Source organism: Alligator mississippiensis, chromosome 3 (assembly GCF_030867095.1).
Source record: "Alligator mississippiensis isolate rAllMis1 chromosome 3, rAllMis1, whole genome shotgun sequence".
Taxonomy (NCBI): domain Eukaryota; kingdom Metazoa; phylum Chordata; order Crocodylia; family Alligatoridae; genus Alligator; species Alligator mississippiensis.
In genome coordinates, this window is record NC_081826.1 from 181,415,748 (window position 1) to 181,432,998 (window position 17,251).

At 42.7% G+C, this 17,251-nt stretch overlaps 1 protein-coding gene across 5 annotated transcripts in view; it reads right to left on the reverse strand.

Moving 5' to 3' along the window:
• The window catches only part of CCDC171 (coiled-coil domain containing 171), a 356,091-nt gene that overhangs the window by 263,575 nt on the left and 75,265 nt on the right, over nucleotides 1-17,251 (reverse strand). For 4 of the 5 annotated variants that reach the window (XM_059724699.1, XM_059724700.1, XM_059724701.1 and 1 more), the window contains one exon: nucleotides 13,759-13,905. The exons of the other annotated variant lie outside the window; for it this stretch is intronic. In XM_059724699.1, coding sequence (XP_059580682.1) covers nucleotides 13,759-13,905 — 147 coding nt within the window. The remainder of the gene's footprint in view (nucleotides 1-13,758; nucleotides 13,906-17,251) is intronic. 5 annotated transcript variants of the gene reach the window in all.

A 17,251-nucleotide genomic window follows, 5' to 3' on the forward strand; every position in this document is an offset into this window, starting at 1 on the left:
CTGTCTATTTGCTTCATCTATAAACACATCTTGGAAAAGTTCCATTGTAAATTGACATGCCACTAAGGGGGAGCTGTGAGAAAGAAACTGTCTTCCAAGACATCCTGTGGGACAACACTGTTCCTGAAGGCCTAGGAAAATGGGGCTGTAGGGTTTCACTTATGAATAGGAGTCCTGTAGAGACCCAGGAATATGCCACCAATGCCTGTCATGTCTAAAACCTAAAACATTGACTTCAAAATAAATGGGTCCAATGCATAGGTCCAGGCACTTCACCCTAGTATGCCCAGCAAAAGATGTTTGACCTAGATTGTAATGGTAAGGAAATAGTTAGGGCTCTACCAAATTCATGGCAGAAGTGGGCTGCACTGCCGTTTTAATCATGCAAGTTCTTCTGCATGCCCTCCCCACCCCCCCCACCACTCCGACTGATGAAGAAGCCCCGACTGCAGCTTGCTCCTGATCAGCAGGGAAGCAAAACTGTGGTTTTAAACATGGCATAATTTTTGCCTCCCATTGCTGATTGGCTGAGGGGCTCCATCGACCCTGCTGTTTGCTGCTGACTGGCGGAGAGGCAAAAATGGAGCCATGTTTAAAATCGCAATTTTCATTCCCCTGCCAGTCAGGAGCAAGTCACAAGTGGGGCCACCAATCAGTGGTGGGGGGACATGCGGGGGAACATGCAAGATTAAAGGAGTCACAGTGCAGCCCATGTCCACTGTGAATTCAGTAGGGCCTTAAAAAAAGTATATAAGCTGATTACGAAATTTCTGTGTATGATGTAGCAAGATGAGTTTAAGCTGTGAAATGGAAAGGCGGTCCTATGACACATTTTACAGACGTATAAGCAGAGGAGGCCAAGTCAAAAAGTTAACTGAATTGTCCCAGGTTGGTCACTTGCCAGTGTTCAGAAGAGAAAACAGGAATTCTAACTTGCAATTCTACTTTTTTAAAATCACTGCTTCCTTATAAAATTCGACTTTAATAAATAATTTCAGACAGATTAACAATATACTAAGCTTTGAACCAAAATGCAAATCACAGATGAAAAACACCACAGACTACTGCTAAATTATTATCTTTATGATAAATTTATGAATTTACAATTCTGTTTTTCAAAGTAAAAGCCACATGTACGCCCACCACTGTTAAACAGCTTTCCCACCCAGCTTTTTGGCAGCCATACACATCACAAGAAAAACTGCTTTATATACATAATGCTTTGTATTTCTTTAAAAAAAAAAAAAAATCTTTCCAAACCAATACTGCAAAGACTAAGGGAAAAAGGACACAAGGTCTAGGCAAAAAAAAAAGTGGTCTGGATGTAGCTGTGGTGAAGTTGTCCGGAAATAGCCATGGTGTAATTCCAAGGAACCCAAAAGTTAATTCTTGTCTAAACCCTATTGCAGATTGTATTTCTTAGGATAGAAATAAAGCTAAATCAAGTGTTCCATTTCAGTTTTGGCTGTCAAGGCATGAACTTGACTTCAATAGAACTCTAGTCAGGTCCACTCAGAACTCACTGCAGTAGCAACCTAAAAGTTAAACCAGCAGGTAAGAGCTGTAAAAGAACTGTACTTTCAACATATTCTCCATGATACTGTCAGAAGAAGGAAGTCTTACTTAATATACTCCCTACACAATAATTAACTATAAGTTGGTTTATTTCACAGGACTGACTCTCCACATTTTGAACCACACTCTAAATCAAGGTTTTGAGAATATAACAAGTCAATACAAGAATTAACCCCTGCCTCCCCCCACAAAAAAACCTTCTTATGAGAAACCCTATCATTAAGTAGTATATTCCATACAATGATTCAGTCACTTCCAGTATTTGATTCATTAAGGCACAAAAGTAAAAGCAAGAAGAGCTTCTATCTTCTACCTAATGAAGTTAGGTATTATATCCAGCAGAGGGCACTAAAGGAACAATAATGTACAACCTTCAAAAAAAGGTGAATCCTTATGGCTTTTTAAAAATAAGTATAACAGTGTGCGTGTGTAATTTAAATACTAGTTTTCTATTAAAAAAGAACAGCTTATAAAGCTGCTGCCAAAACTAAAATTTTAAAATTAAACATTACCTTACCCAATACACTTAAAATGTAATGTTCTAGATTACAGAGACAAGTAAATAATGGCTCTCTCACCTTTATAAAGCAACCTATTCCCTTTGCATTTCCTTCAGAAATATCATAATCCACTTTTTAGACGTATCAGTCACTTCTGTGGACTAAAGAATCACCAAATAGTAGAGAAACAGAGGGTTAGTCATGCATAAATCCAAGATGGTTTTTCCTTTGGGGGGGTTGTACTACATCAGTTTCTTTACTGAAATGCAAGTTGGGGTTTATATCCTGTAACGGGCTACGCATGAATCAACACTTGGCAGAACCTCCCTCAGTTCAGTTGGGGCTTCACAAGAATATGCTCAATAAAATGTTAGTCTGACTTCTACATACATTTTTTATCAATGTACTTATTTATTTAGAGGCAATGTCGTGTAGGTTTTTTTAAAACATAATATAAAGGAGTACATGTCCTAGTACAAATGCAGTTTTGCACAACTGCCTCACTGCAGTATTGGGTATTTCCATATTTAGGGGCTTCAAACTGAGAGAAACTATATACAAGTCCACAAAACTAAAAAAGATTTCAACTTCCTGACAACCAATGTAATGCACAGTTCTCAGCCAGGTCTCCATGATGCCTCCACAATGCACAGGAAGTTAGGTACCTGGATAAGAGGATCCATAACAACCAACAGGCTAAGCAGGAAGCTACCTAAACCAGCTTTAGGAAATATAAAAGGGAAGAGTGTCTTAAATCCCACTCCTCTCCAGACTTTAGGTTACATCTGTACTTAACTGATCTAGTGACAAAAAGTTCTGATAATACAGTACGTGGACACTTGGATCCTTCTAGCAGCTCGGCCATCAGAATACAAGGTGCATCAGGGCAGCATCTTACGTGCACTTTCTGCTGGCTGTTGGATGGCAACAGAACCCTTATCCTGCTCAGCAGAGGTGGAATAACTCTACCACTACACAGGAGCTTAGAGTGTGAACACACACAGCTTTGTCAGCAGAACAGGAGTAGACTAGGCCTTATTCAAGGTTACAAAGAGACACTTTCTACTGCACAGGACTCAGGCTGAAATCCTCTCTTGCATGAAGGTGTCCTTCTTTACAAAAAGCAAGGAGAGGTCAGTGTTATCTTTCAAAAAAGCCTTGATGAAGAACTGTTTTTGCTAATGCCACTCTTTTATCCAGTAGCCCAGTGGTTAACGCATTTATTCCTGGTGTGTGAAAGACCTAGCTTTAAGTTCTCAAGTCCCTTCCCTTTCTGATGCTCAGAAATACACCTTCCACTCTCCATAGCGAGTGCCTTAATCATCAGGCTATGTAGTATTATGAGGTGGACCAACTCCACCCATCTTGTTGAGGCAGTTTTATTGTGCCCCAGTGAATATTTAAATTATTCTACACAATGTGGAATAGCCTGAAAAGGAGGAACCAAAACTGTCCCTTCCTCAATATACCAGCAGCCTGGAAGTTAGTGCCTGTATGTCATACCTAAACTTAATTTATGTAATAATAACAAGCTGTAAAAGTGTGGCTAAGCATAAGGCCTCAAAGCCTGTACCTGAGTGACCACAATGTAAACATCTGCCAATGTAACAAGTAGCCTGGCCAGCAAAGTAAAGAAAGCCATCAACATGTTTAACGAAGCATAATTAAAGCTCAAAACCTGAAAAAAGACATTATAAAAAAAAGAGACTATACATGATGGGTGACTTGCGTCTCCCGAGTCTGTGGGGGCACCAGCAGGGCACAACCGGGGCAGGGGGTCCCCCAGCAGCTGGTGGCCGAGTGCACTGGTGGCAGCAGAACTGCCAGCACTTCCCCATGTGGCACAGCGGAGCCAATTTTTGGGGGGGGCAGGGGCACTCTGTGTCCCCCTACTAGCCAGAGTATTTGCTGTAAAGGGGGGCACCAGTGCTCTCAGGGAGAGCACATGCCCCCCTGTGCTTTCCTATGCATTGCCTATATATTATATTAGGGTTCATGGATGACTTAGTTGGGGGGCACATGCCCCCTCCAGTGACCAGTCAGCAACCGGGGGAGTGGTCCCCCACAGCCACACAATCGCAGACTGGGGGAGGATGTCCCCCCATGGCTGATCGTGCTGCGGCACTCCCAGAAGTGATTGTGGCACTTCCATTCCCTGGCCAGCACTCGCAGAGGGGGCACCGACACTCCTGCCTGCCCCACATCTGGCGCCTGAGCAGGGAGCACAGCCTGTCAGGGGGTGCATGTGCACCCCCTACATGTCACCACTGCTATGGTTTTATCTTAAAATATTAGAAGTAGTAATTGATATAACCAAATGCATTAAACGTTATGTTGCTATAAATAGATTTTTTTGTTAAAATGCTTAAAATGCAGCCTTCTTACAGAAGACCAGAAACTAGGGTAAAGAGGTAACAAGCCAGTGTTAAACAGCACTCCACACTGGGGAAGAGGAGATAAGATACCCTCCTTTTTATTTTCCCAAGCCTTCCAACTCCATAAGATATCTGGTTCAATCCAGTTCTAGAAGTTTCCGTGAAACAAAGGAATTTAAATAAAGCAAATCAGAAATCATTTATTACAATATTAAACCCAACCAACTATAAATATTGGGCATAGGCTAGAAAACACAACCTCAGACTTCTTCAAAACTCAACAAACCAACTCAAACCCCCAAGGGAATAGAGAAGCCTGGCCAGCAGACTTGTTTCTCCCTTGAATCCAAGGCTACATTAGCATTGTCTCTATTGATACAAATAAGTCTTTGCTACTGTGTATCCTAAAAAAGCTTTGGCATTGTGACTGGAATGGTCTCACTGGTCATCAGTCTCCTTTCACCCACAGTTTAAATTTAGAGTAAGAGTCCTTCTCCACAGATTTGGGATATGTGAGGTTGAACCTCCTCGAGCAGAGAAGGAACTTGAGATCTAAAACCAAGTCTCCAACAGCCTGGATGAGTGCTCTAACAACTGAACTTTTGGATAAAAGGGAGCAGAGATGTAACCCTACCCCATTCTGTGCCCTGCAATGTTTTGTGAGGCGCCTAATACAATAGTCACGTTCCAAGAATGCCTGCCAGATTAAGCCCCAGAAGCAAGATGAACAGAGAGATCCCTAATGTGTGAAGCCCAAAGAGTATGATATAGGTTCTAAAACAGCAGCATCAAAACTGAGCTGCTTCTGTGCATGCTTATAAGTACCGTTTTGTGCAGCCACAGAATCCTAGCGGCAAAAAAATGTAGTAGATATCACCAGGGTCATGAAAGTGGATGTTAAAGAATGTAAAAAGTGGCAGTTATGCACCTCAGCTCCTTAGTGAGGGACCTTATTGATACTGTTTTGCAAACTGGAATGCAATGCAATATCTATTCAACTGACATTTTGCACCATGTAAACCAATTATTCTCAACCAGTGTGCTGCACCTGTTAGGTGTGTAAACATGATTCAAAAGATAAACCCAGAGATTTCAAATAGGAATTCACAATGTTAAATGCATTCTGACCTGTTGTGGTCTGAATTTTTTGTAACAGGAGAATTGCTCTATTCTGTAGTCAAAAACCAAGTGAAAACTAAGAGCTGAGATTTTCAAGGGGTGCCTTGATTCTAAAAGATCTAAATGGTTACATCTATCCACTGATGTAAACCAAACTCTGATCTCAACACTGGACTTAAAGGCCTAGGTTCCTTCTCATCCTCCAAACTACCACAGAAACAATTTGATATTTGAATCCCAAGTCCTCACGCATGCTATTCTTATAATAGTTTTAATTCTGCTGAGCAGATGGGGAAGCAAGAATAGATCTGTTACAATCATTTCGGCAGAAAGCTAGGTTCTTACTTTAGGAATACAACTCAGCATGAATGTTTCTGAGGCTGAAAAAATATCTTAATTCGTAATGGTCAATAATTAGTTTTCCTTGATTAAAGGAATCCACAGGATACACTAGCCTAATGTTTTCACTGAACTAAACTTTGACCTTTTAAGTTGAGAGGCCAGCCTAAATATTCAGAAAGAAAATCCATTTGATACCTTACTCTTCTGTCTTTTCTCAGCTCACGATTACTAGGTTGGTCTCTTAACAGCAATAAAACCCCAAGGAGGGGCTTTCAGAACTACTTAAAAATCTTTGTTTTTAGAAAGATTATTGAGGCATCACAGCATGTGGTACCTTCCAACTAAAGGCAATATCGGCCAAAGCTTGTAGATGCAGCTTGAAGTATCTGACTGGTTTCAGATTTCTTTGTGGGACACAAATTCCTTCTTTATTGGTCAATAAGTCAGTGCTCTTATTTGATAAGCTTTGATCTGCCCTGTAGGATTTTGTTTTTGTACTTTGTATGTCTCTAATGCAATATTTTAACCATCTAACAATCAATGCTTTAAACACCTTTTGCCCTTAACTGGGAGCGAGAAGAATCACAGCTGGAGACACTGGGGATGTTCACGTTGTCTCCATGCTGAGAGCAGAAGAAACACTGAGAAATGCATTCTGATCATGGACTCCTACTCCACAGATACTAAATCCCAACTATTAAGCAGTGCAACCACTTTAGAGGAGCCCCAAGTGTGAACTACTAAGAGCTGGTCTAAATACACTCACCTTGCTTAATTTCCAGAATGCGGTGTGCATGGATAAGAAGCAAATGGGTAGGGTATACTACTCAATATCATTCCAGGGCTTAGCATGGAAGCAGGGTAGATCCCAACAGCTCTGACTGTTCCACAGGTGTCAGAGTATTTCCTTGAGATGTACAGGTTTAGAAAAGAATAAAGAACTGGAAATAATTTCTGATTAGACAGCCAGGTCAAGACAAAACATCACAGTATCACTGTAGATGTACTAGGTCTCAAATTCAGACCCTCCATGTGTGGATGCGAGTGGTCACTACAGTCCTATTTGATAGAGGTGCAGCAACACATTGGTCCAATATCAGATCAGTACAGAAAAAAAGAAAATTGGCTGCATCAGAAATCAGCCCGATGTGGCCGATAATTTGGCTGCTAAATGGCCCATGCATGTGCACAGCTGCAGCACAGCACGCAAGCAGTGAGGAGCGCAGCCTGGCAGCTCAGAGAGCTGCATGCAGTCTGTTGTGGTAGACAAAGAGGGGAGAGGGAAGGGGCGTGGGGGGGAGAGGGTGCAGATCAAGGCCCCCCCGTGGTGAGAGAGAAAGGGAGTAGGGCTGGGCAGGTGTGGGATGGAGCCACGGCTCATCCAGGGGATGTGCGGAGAGGACGCGGCTCCCACTGCTGTGCACACTCCAGGAGGGCATGAGGGGAGGCCATGTGCCCCTGGATCTGCGCAGTGTGGAGCAGCAGCCCCTGCAGGCTGGGCTCTTCCCAGCGGGGGCAGGGCCACAATGTGCTTGGGGCAGACAGCAGCAGCACTGGGAGGAGGGCTATGGTGAATTTTTGGGTGGCTGCAGGCCCCCACCTGTAGCCCCCTCCCAGCGCCACCACTGCCTGCCCCAAGAACAGTCTGGCCCAGCCCCCGCCAGGAAGAGCCTGGCTCAGCCCTGGCCCCAGCCTTAGCCCACTACAGCAGCCATCCTGTCCCTTGCAGATCTGGAGGACACACACCCTCCATGCCCTCCTGGGGTGCACACAGAGGTGGAAGCTGCACCCCCTCCCCGCACCCCCTAGATGGGCTGCGGCTCTGTCCCACACCCCACCCCATTCCAGCTGGGCAGCGCCTGCCCCAGGCCCAACTTCACTCAACTCCCTCCCTCACCAAGGGGACCTTGATCTGCCCCCCCCATGACTCTTCCGTCCCCCCTTCCCGTCCACCACAACAGACCAGCTGCATGCAGTATTCCGTGCTATATCGGAAATCGGATCAGTATGGGCAGATATGCCTCTTTAAAAATCGGCTATCAGTATCGACGCCCAAAATCTCTATCAGTGCACCCCCTACTATTTGTTAAAAAAGTAGGAACAGTGAAACTGAAGAGAGTATTTCAAGGAGTCATTTAATAAACACAATCAAGATCAATCCAAATTTCTTGAGAATTTATCAGCAATGCTGCCAGTGGGAAACTTTCAACACGTGGGCAAAATTAAAGTCCCAGCAGAGAGAAGACTGTCTTTTGAGCAAAATTTACTGACAGACCCAAAAGCTAGCCTACACAGCACATACTCCAAGATTTGAGAAGAGTTGTTTGGTTTATATTTTTTCTTTTCCTCTGCACCATGCATTTAAATCAGTCCAGATCTTGGAGTATTCCACATATTTTAATTCTTGAGGCCAGCAAGTTTCCTAGTTGAGGAAGAGGCAGCAGACTGCTACTGCTGTTTAGAAGGTGTTTCATCTGGTTTTTACTCCTAGAGGAGGAATCAAACTACCATATTTACTTGAATCTAAACTGACCCCGAATTTAAGATGACGCTCCAAAAATTAGATTCTGTATTTGGAAAATGTATACGTTTGTTACAGCTTTTCAAGTATAGAATCTAATTACTGGGGGGTCACTGTAATAGAGCACAATTTGTACTCTGTTACTCAAAGGGGCATGAGCAAACAGCCAAGCAGGCTGTAGCTGTCTACACTCCTAATCAGGCACAACTGCCTGATTAGGGAACGGAGCCCAGCTGTTTGTGATAAAAGCAGGCCCTGAGCACTGAAGCCAACAGCTTGCTGCTAACAGCCAGGAAAAGACCACCACCTGGCTGGAGTTGCTGCTCATACCATCTTAAAGGTACAGGGTAAGAGCTATGGGGGTGGCTGGAGGCTCCCGGTCCTAGGGTATGACCGAAAACTACCCTGCTGGGGCTGAACAGTGTGGTGGGGCAATCTCCAGGAAATGCCACACCAGTGCCTCCCCAGTGAAGGGTGAATATGGGGCACCAGAAAGCCTCAGTCCCTGTTGCCTTGCTGGCGACCCCATGGAGGGGAAAGGCTAGGGGAGCACACCCCTAAGAACAAAGAGAAGCCCAGGCTCACAGAGTCCTGAGGCAGGGCCCAGGTCATGAAGGGACTTGAGGCAAGTTCCAGGCCCACTGTGAGACCTAAGTGGCATTAAGGAGTTGGATCCAAGACTCCATAGGGATGGGGCCCTAAGCCAATGGAGCTAAATGTGAGGTTTCTCAGGCAAGGGATAAGGGAATTCTTGAGGTCCAGTGTCAGGCACAGGGGATGAGCGTGGGGATATTGAGAAGCCCTGTGTTGGGCATATGAGGATTGAGGCCCAGTGTGGGTCATAAGGGGACTATGAGGGACTCAAACCAGGCTAGGAGCCTTGAGTGGAGCTGGGCTGGGAGCCCAAGGAACTGGGAAGGGATGGGAGCCCAGATTGAGTGGCCAGGTGTTAGGCCAGGCAAGTTATAGGTCAGGTGTTAGACCATGGATACCATCTGCAAGGCATAGGACACAGTATGGGAGATGCTGGAGCCATGTATATAAGACCTTGGCATCCAGGCAAGTAAAAGGGCAGCCTCTCGCATTATCATCTCAATTAATATCAAAGGTGTGTCAGGTGAAGTAGGCAGGCAGTTTGCTCCAAAATAAGTGGGTGGGCCAATATTCAAACCGGCCCTGGGATGCCCACTTGTTACAGTCGCCTTAAATCCATTCCTCCCGCGCTGCTACAGCAGGGAAAGCAGGGGCAGGCAAAATACAGGCTGCATCCAGACTGCCAGGCCATTCTATCTGGCCAGCAGGGTTCCTAAAAAAATTAGAAAAATTATATTTATCTGCTCCCAGCTGCCTATCAAAAACTACAGGAGCCAGGGGCAGTAGGACCCAGGGAAAGCCAGCAGGACCCAGCTGCAAGGCTGGCCTGGCCTCACCCCTCCACCTCTACCCCTCCCTCAATCAGAAGCCTCTGTCTGCCACCGCTTGCCTGCCTGCCTGCCAGCTGCTCCAGCACCACATGGCCCCCAGCTGCATCACTGGACTGCAGGAATGCTGACCCTGCGCTAGTACCCTGTGTGTGTACGCACAATGAGGGAGAGAGCGAGAGAATGTGTGTGTGTTCATAGGGCAAGTCCCACACACACACCCCACCATACCCATGCACCCACACCCCTCCTTGTATTGCCATACATGCAGACCCCCACAACCACACCCCATCACATCCCAGCCACAAACCCCATACCCACACACATCTATCCACATGCTCCCTCACCCTCACTCACAGCCCTATACCCTGTACCCCAAGCCTATACCCACTCCCCACCCCCTTCCACAATATACAAGAGAGTAAGACTTCATTTTAAGCTATTGTACAATCACCTCTATGTACACTACACAAACATGTAAATCAGGACAGAAAGATTTTTTTGAAAAAAAATCAAATTAATGAAGGTTGTAGATGTTTGATTTTTAGAATATAATTTGGTATTTTTCTGGTTCTGAGATGGCAAAACCACTTGCTGAAAGGAGTACTTCTGGGGGCAAGGGGAAGAACTTCCAATCACAAAATGGCAACTGGGGGGTGGGGCATCTGTCAAGGGACAGGGCTACCCAGGCAACCCTCGACAGCTTGTCAAAACTCTGTAAGTGGCCCTCCACCCAAAATAATTGCCTGCCCTTGGGCTAGGAGGAGTCAGGTGGCCCTCTTACCCTCCATCCTCCCACTGCTGTGGGTCTGACTGGCCACAACCTAGGCTTAGGGCCAGAGTCAGAGCCGCAGCAGCTACCTGCCCTTCCCTTCTGCTTTGTATGCAAATCTAACGACAAGATTTCCTCCATGCTAATTGAGAGGAAAAAACCTCATCTTGTATTCAAGTAGAGTACTTATCCAGGGATGGACAGGTCAGTTCTGCTCTTTAAAGCCTCACAGAAGACTAGCTTAGGATGAGTAAGCTTAGGTAAGAAGCCAACCTGCCATCTGGCTCAGAACTCTTGAAACTGCATAAACAACTATCTAACCCAAGAGTTCCCAAAGGTTTTATGCTGTGGCTCAGCAAACCACGGCGCAAACTTCCAGCCGGAAGACAGGTAAGGATACCACACCCCCTGGGCCAAGGGGGGGCAGGCGAGCCAAACTCTGCGCTGCCATGGGCCTTGCAAAAGGAGCCACGGCCTCTACAGCTGGGGGCCATGGTTTGCCAGTCCACAGCCACTTCCAGTCCAGCAGCCAACCTGCCACAGCCCAGGGATTGAGAACCCCTGATCTAACCCATTGCAGCATAGTATGCATTCAAATAACTACTGAGGAAAGAAAATTAGAGAGATTCTTATTATGACCATAGTAATGTTCAGTATGTAATAACAAGTTATTTGGTAGTTCATGAAACGAAACAGCCTAGTGCTGAGAGCAGGTGCTTTATATAAGAACAGTAGACTGGAAGTAGGAATTCCATTATCTATAGGGAAGAAATTCTCTCATGTCCATGTCTCCCCTTCCCCCATCTATCTACAAATCAAAATATTCTTACCTACCTTTCAGTGTTATGCACTGTAATTAACTAATATTTGCTTTGAGAGCTTGAGAGGAATTGATGTGCTCATCCTGAGCAGTAAACAAGGGATTTTTTTGTTAATTACTTCAATAAATTTATTGAAAAACCATGGAGAGGTTTAGAGCCATTCATTTACTAAACATACACCCTAATGGATAACGCTGACCAGCTACTTAACTTCTCATGCCGGGAAGTACTATCAAGGCAAGTTTTCATGTTACCTATACTTTGGATTTATTTATACATAGGGCAATAGTTCTGGGTAGTAGTTAGAGATTTAAATATAAAGAAGAGATTTAGAAGCTCATGGCCAAATCACCTAGTTCAATGACAAGCAAATTAAAACAGCAAAAGGTGCGCTTGCCCACTTGCACTCTTCTTTCTCTGCATCACCATCCAAAACCAAACACTGTTGCTTGTGCCATTGAAAACTACATCTGGGCAGAGGGCACAAGCTCTCATACAGGCTGGTCCCTTCTCTATTGCTGAGGAAGAAAGCAAGTGAAACAAGGAGGAATGGGAGAGAGGCAGGGATACAACTATGTTGACAGGTGCTCATTTGAAAATTGGGTTTGATAAACAGGTGGGTTGGAAATTCAAAAGAGAAAAGGCCCACTGCCCCATGAAATAAGATTTATACTGACAGAATGTAAAATGGCAAGTCAGGCTAAATCTTTAGCAGACTGACCCCCCTCACCTCATTTGAAATACATACAAATATCTTTATTTTTTGTATATCATAATGTGCACATACACACACAGAATGGAAATGAAAACCCCAACAAATCTTTTGAAAACATACAGGATCAGATTCAAGCAATCCATAGTTAAGAAGTGCCCAAATCTATATTGCTTGTGCAATGTTGATTTCACTCCCATGTATGTTCTGACATAGTCTTTAATGACAGAATCATGTTCTGCCTCTTCCACCAGAACCCTGCTTCATTCATTCATGTGCAGTACAGATAGCACCTGGTAAATTTTTAATCCTCATTGTTCAGCTACTGGCCACTGCCTTGCATAGTATACCTTTAAAGCATACAAATACAGGACTATCCACATGAAACCTGTCATTTCTAGAGTGGCCTTAAAAAAAAAAAAAAAAAGAATCCTGGTCTCTCCAATATTAGCAAATTCATTTCCACAGTGATATGGAAACATTATTTTCATTTTATAAACAAGTAAACGGATAGATACACCTGAGGTCACAGAGTGAAATCAGAATCAGTGAGCTCTTCTGAAGAACCTACAACCATGCTTTATAATAGAAAGTTATGCAATCAAACTGTATGGATCATTCCCCATATCCTACTATAATGTCTATGTAAAAGGGTAATACTTTTTAAAATCTGTCATAATTTTATCTCCAATTTCTTTCTTCATAAGTCTCCTCATATCTTCTGGTTAAAAAGAACTTTTCCCTCCCAAATGGTTGAAAGGAGAACTATACCCCATAAAAAGCTAAATAATTTAACTAATTTACTACACCAATAGCTCTAATTTTTATTTATCTGGTAAAGCTAGAATATCATTCTATACAAATTATGGTTTTGTAGAACTTTAAGTTAACTGTTATTGAAGAAGCAGCTGAAGGACCTCAGATATTCACTGGATTCAGAAGAAAGAAGATGAGAGAGAGTACTTTGTGCAAGCTGGTCTTTCTGCTGAATCTCTGTTGCTGCTTCTTCACCATCCAAGCCAGCAAAAAGTTCAAAGCCTGAAGCCTTTATTTCCCTAAAGCTCTCTAGCCCTGCCAGCACCTCATTTCTCCTTTCTAAATTGTCATAAATCAATGGTCTGGCACAGTACCACTAGAATTACTTCATTTAGTAAAGTTTCATTGATTGCTTGTAGGACTATATTGGTGCCAATGGCAGCAAAATACCCTGCACATTACAAGACTATGGGCACAGATAAAACAAGCTGCAATTTTCTAAAAGCATAAAGATGTTAATTTATGAATTGGTGCATGGGCCTGTATCCCCTTCAAACCACTTTCCATCTGTGTTCCACTCCAGTTCCACTATAGACAAGCCTCCAAATATTCAAAGTTAATCCTGGTGGTTTACAAAACTAGTATAGTTCACTTAACAGGAATATTCTGTGTTATTTAAATTAAGGTTGAGCATAAAAATTTCGGTGCACTCAAGACAGCATCCCTCCAAAACAGAAGTTAACTGGAGAAACTAGTCCAGCACAGAATCTCAGGATTAACGAGGATAGTCAAGATATTCAGTAAGATTTGTCTTCGTTGATATAAAGAGATAAGAAGTATCTACCTCAAGTTCTTTTTTAAGTTTCTCCTCTCGTTCTGCGCTGTATTCAAGCTCACTGGCTTGTTGCCGCAGGATCTCAGGGCAGTCATTATGTTCCAATTCTAGGTCTTTTATTTTCTTGCGCATACTCTGTACTGCATTATTTCGCTCCTGAAAAGAAGCCCAAGGTTTACTATAATATTTTATTTCAGTAAGCAGAGTTGAAAAGGTAATACTGTAGGGAGTAGAAATTGAAACAGATTCTCTTCCAAATTCCACCAGCTGTAGTCTCCACATGCAACCTCTCAGTCTCCCAAACTTCTGTAAAATGAAACAACAACAATTTGACAATGAAAAGAAGAAATCCAATTCAGAGTATACACTAGAAGCATGATGTGTGAAGTAAGGGAGTACCATTTTCCAAGTGACTTGTCAAAAAACAAATCACACTTTTAACCTTCAAGAGTGGAAGTAAAAATGCCATTTTCCTTCAGCTTCCTAGCACTTAAATGGGGGACATCATTCAGTACCTAAGTTCATACTAGAAAACCCTTGTGAGACTATATTTTCTGGATCTTGGTTTCAGTTCTGCAAGCAATTGTTGAGATAAATGACTGTGATATATTACAAATCAATTTTTAAAAAATCCTATTTTGCACATTAGATTTAAAAGCACACACAATACACTGCTTTATTATGCTACCTAAAGTGACCTCTGCGGGCATTTATATATATTGCTGTAGTTTTATTGCCTTGTACAAAAAACTCTGTTATTAATTTCTAAAAGTAGTGCAAGTGCATCTAGTTCCTCTGCAAGGAAGACAGATGAGCTTATTTGTCCAAAGATTCAGTTCCGAGTCAAGTATATTTTAAAATATGCTTAAAACATTTCCCTAATATCACTGTTTTATCTCTAGGTCACAAGCTCATACAGGGTCAAGAATGCATTGCAATGGGTTAGAATCAAAAGTCAAACTCTGCAAGACAAAAATTGGTGTCCGCCTATCAGCTCTGCTATACAGAACTCCCTCACTTTTGCACTTTTCCAAACTGATCGTCTCCCACCACTGTCATGAGCTTTTCTACTAGTACAGGAAGCTTCAACTCTGCTCTCAGTTCACAGAATTTCTCTTCAAATCAGCAGGCTCTATGAAGTACCTGAAAAGGTATCTCCTTCTCTGCTTTTCTCCCAGCATGCAGCATACTTAACTGTTGCCCTTTTTACCTCAAGAACACAAATGCAAATGTGAGAAACTTATCTGGTTGTATAGAAAGAGGTGCATCAAACTGGGGGGAGAAAGTAATTAGGGATGTTGAAGCAAGTCTATTTTAGTCAAATATCAAAAAAGGCATGAAATGCACAACCAAAATAAGTGTATTGAGCTGAGTATTTCTGACCCTGTGACAGGAAAACAAGACAAACCAATACGAACGGCAAAAATACTGGAGTTTTGTTTCATTCAGCTTTCAAAAGCAAAATTTAAGGAAAATTGAAGGATGCAGGTTCACGAGCTGCAAGAAAGGTACAAGTCACATACCAAGGTGGCTAGCTGATCACCCTTTCATTCACTATGCATTTCTTCTCTCAAAACACCCTGCAACTTGAGGGAAGACATGCATTGGCTAGCCTCATACAAGCATAAGTTTGTTGCTCACTGTATTAAAGATTCTACAGATAAGAATTTCTTCTCTTGATCAACTTCCTTACTTTCCAATGTTATTCTATTACAAATGTGCTGTTTTTCAAAAACCATCCTTTTAATTAGGGTTTTTTCTTATTCCTCAGTTTCATGTTAGATTGCCAGCTGCACTTGAAGAGCTTCTTCATAAAACTTACTGAGCTTGCTTTTGCATCATCTGTCCACCTTTACAATTGTGACCAGGTAACACAAAAAAAGAGATGCTTTCTCTATACAGGAGTTGCAAGGGGAATCATTCGGATGGAAGGCTCTTTCCACTTCACAGTTAACTGCCCTAAGCTACTGAGCAGAATGAAGTTATAACCAGCTTTCCTAACAGGACACTCCAACATCCTCACCTCCTGCACTAGAAGACCCTCCTGGACCAGGAGAGAATTTGGTTTATGATCTCTATTCCAACTCTTCTTTTGGTTAAATGGACTTTAAAAGCAGTAAAAAGGTGCATCATTGAATCAATATCCTGCTTCGGTAGAGACAGAAAAATTGTAAGGCATTTCTGTCTTTTTTTTAATACCCTTCTACATATTTAATAAAGAACAAAGTTAACAATGATCTAAAACTTATTTAATAAGTCCCTATACAATCAATACATGTGTTTATTTGAATATAAGACAACCCTGAATGTAAGACACCCCTTCAATAATTAGATTCTATATATGGAAAAATTATAAATTTGTTATAATTTTCCAGGTATAGAATCTAATTAAGTCATAAGTGGAGTAATGATACTGGGAGGAGGAGAGGCAAAATGTGTATTATACATGGATGATATAAATGTAGTAGTTAAGAGTGAGACTCCAAATGAAAAGGGTGCCAAAGCATACACCCTAGTATGGAAAAGAAACAGGGGCTAAACTAACTAGATTGAACAGCACCATAATGGAAGTGAGGAACTGGAGGGACTTGGAGAAGTTGAGCCTTCAAATGACAGAGAAATCAGAGTGCTAGGGATCCTGATGGATGCCGAAGGGAAAGGTAATAAATACAACATGGGAAAAGGTGACACAACAAGGATACAGCAAATACTTTGGTTATGGTCCTGAAAGTTGCTGTTCTTTAACAGAAAAGTGATGGTGGTTAAGGCTGTGCTACTGCCAATTATTCTATATATGGGAATTGTATTCCCACTGATGCGGTGGAAGATAGCAAAAAGTACAGAGGCTAATGTGCATGTTCTTCTGGAATGCCAAAAAAGAAAAGCTGGCTAGAGCTGAACTATAGAAAGCAAGAGATGGGGGGAGAACAGGGAATGGGGGCCGTCAGACTTCGGGATTGTTCATCTATATGAAACATGTAAGCACAGCATTTAAGGCAGTAACAGAGGGAGAGGGGAAAGTACCACATATCAGCTGACTTCCTGCAGCTGCTGGTTTAAGGAAATGAGGAGTATATCAGACCTCTTTGAAGAGTCTATGGGGTGACAACCACCAATTCATCACATTAAGATGGAAGGTTTCATGCAGAGATGTAAGATAGGGAAGGTATAGCTACAGATCCTGAAAGATCATAATACATTGATGAAAGTGGTAAGAGAGACAGAGATAGGATGGCACCAGTGGGAAACTTTACAGAAGGACAAGTGAAGAAGGTGTGGGGAGTGGTGGCAGGTAAACAACTAAAAGGAGAATATGCTGACCTAGAATAGGTGGCTGTAAGAAATATTTAGCTAGTAAGAGAGGTGCAACACAAGTGGGGCTCAACAAGCTCATATAGATGCCCAAGGGAGAGGTCCAGGGAAGAAGTAGTGGGACACATGTTTTGGGAGTGTACATATGCAAAGGGGGTGTGAGAAACGGTCCATGATTTTCTGAATGTCA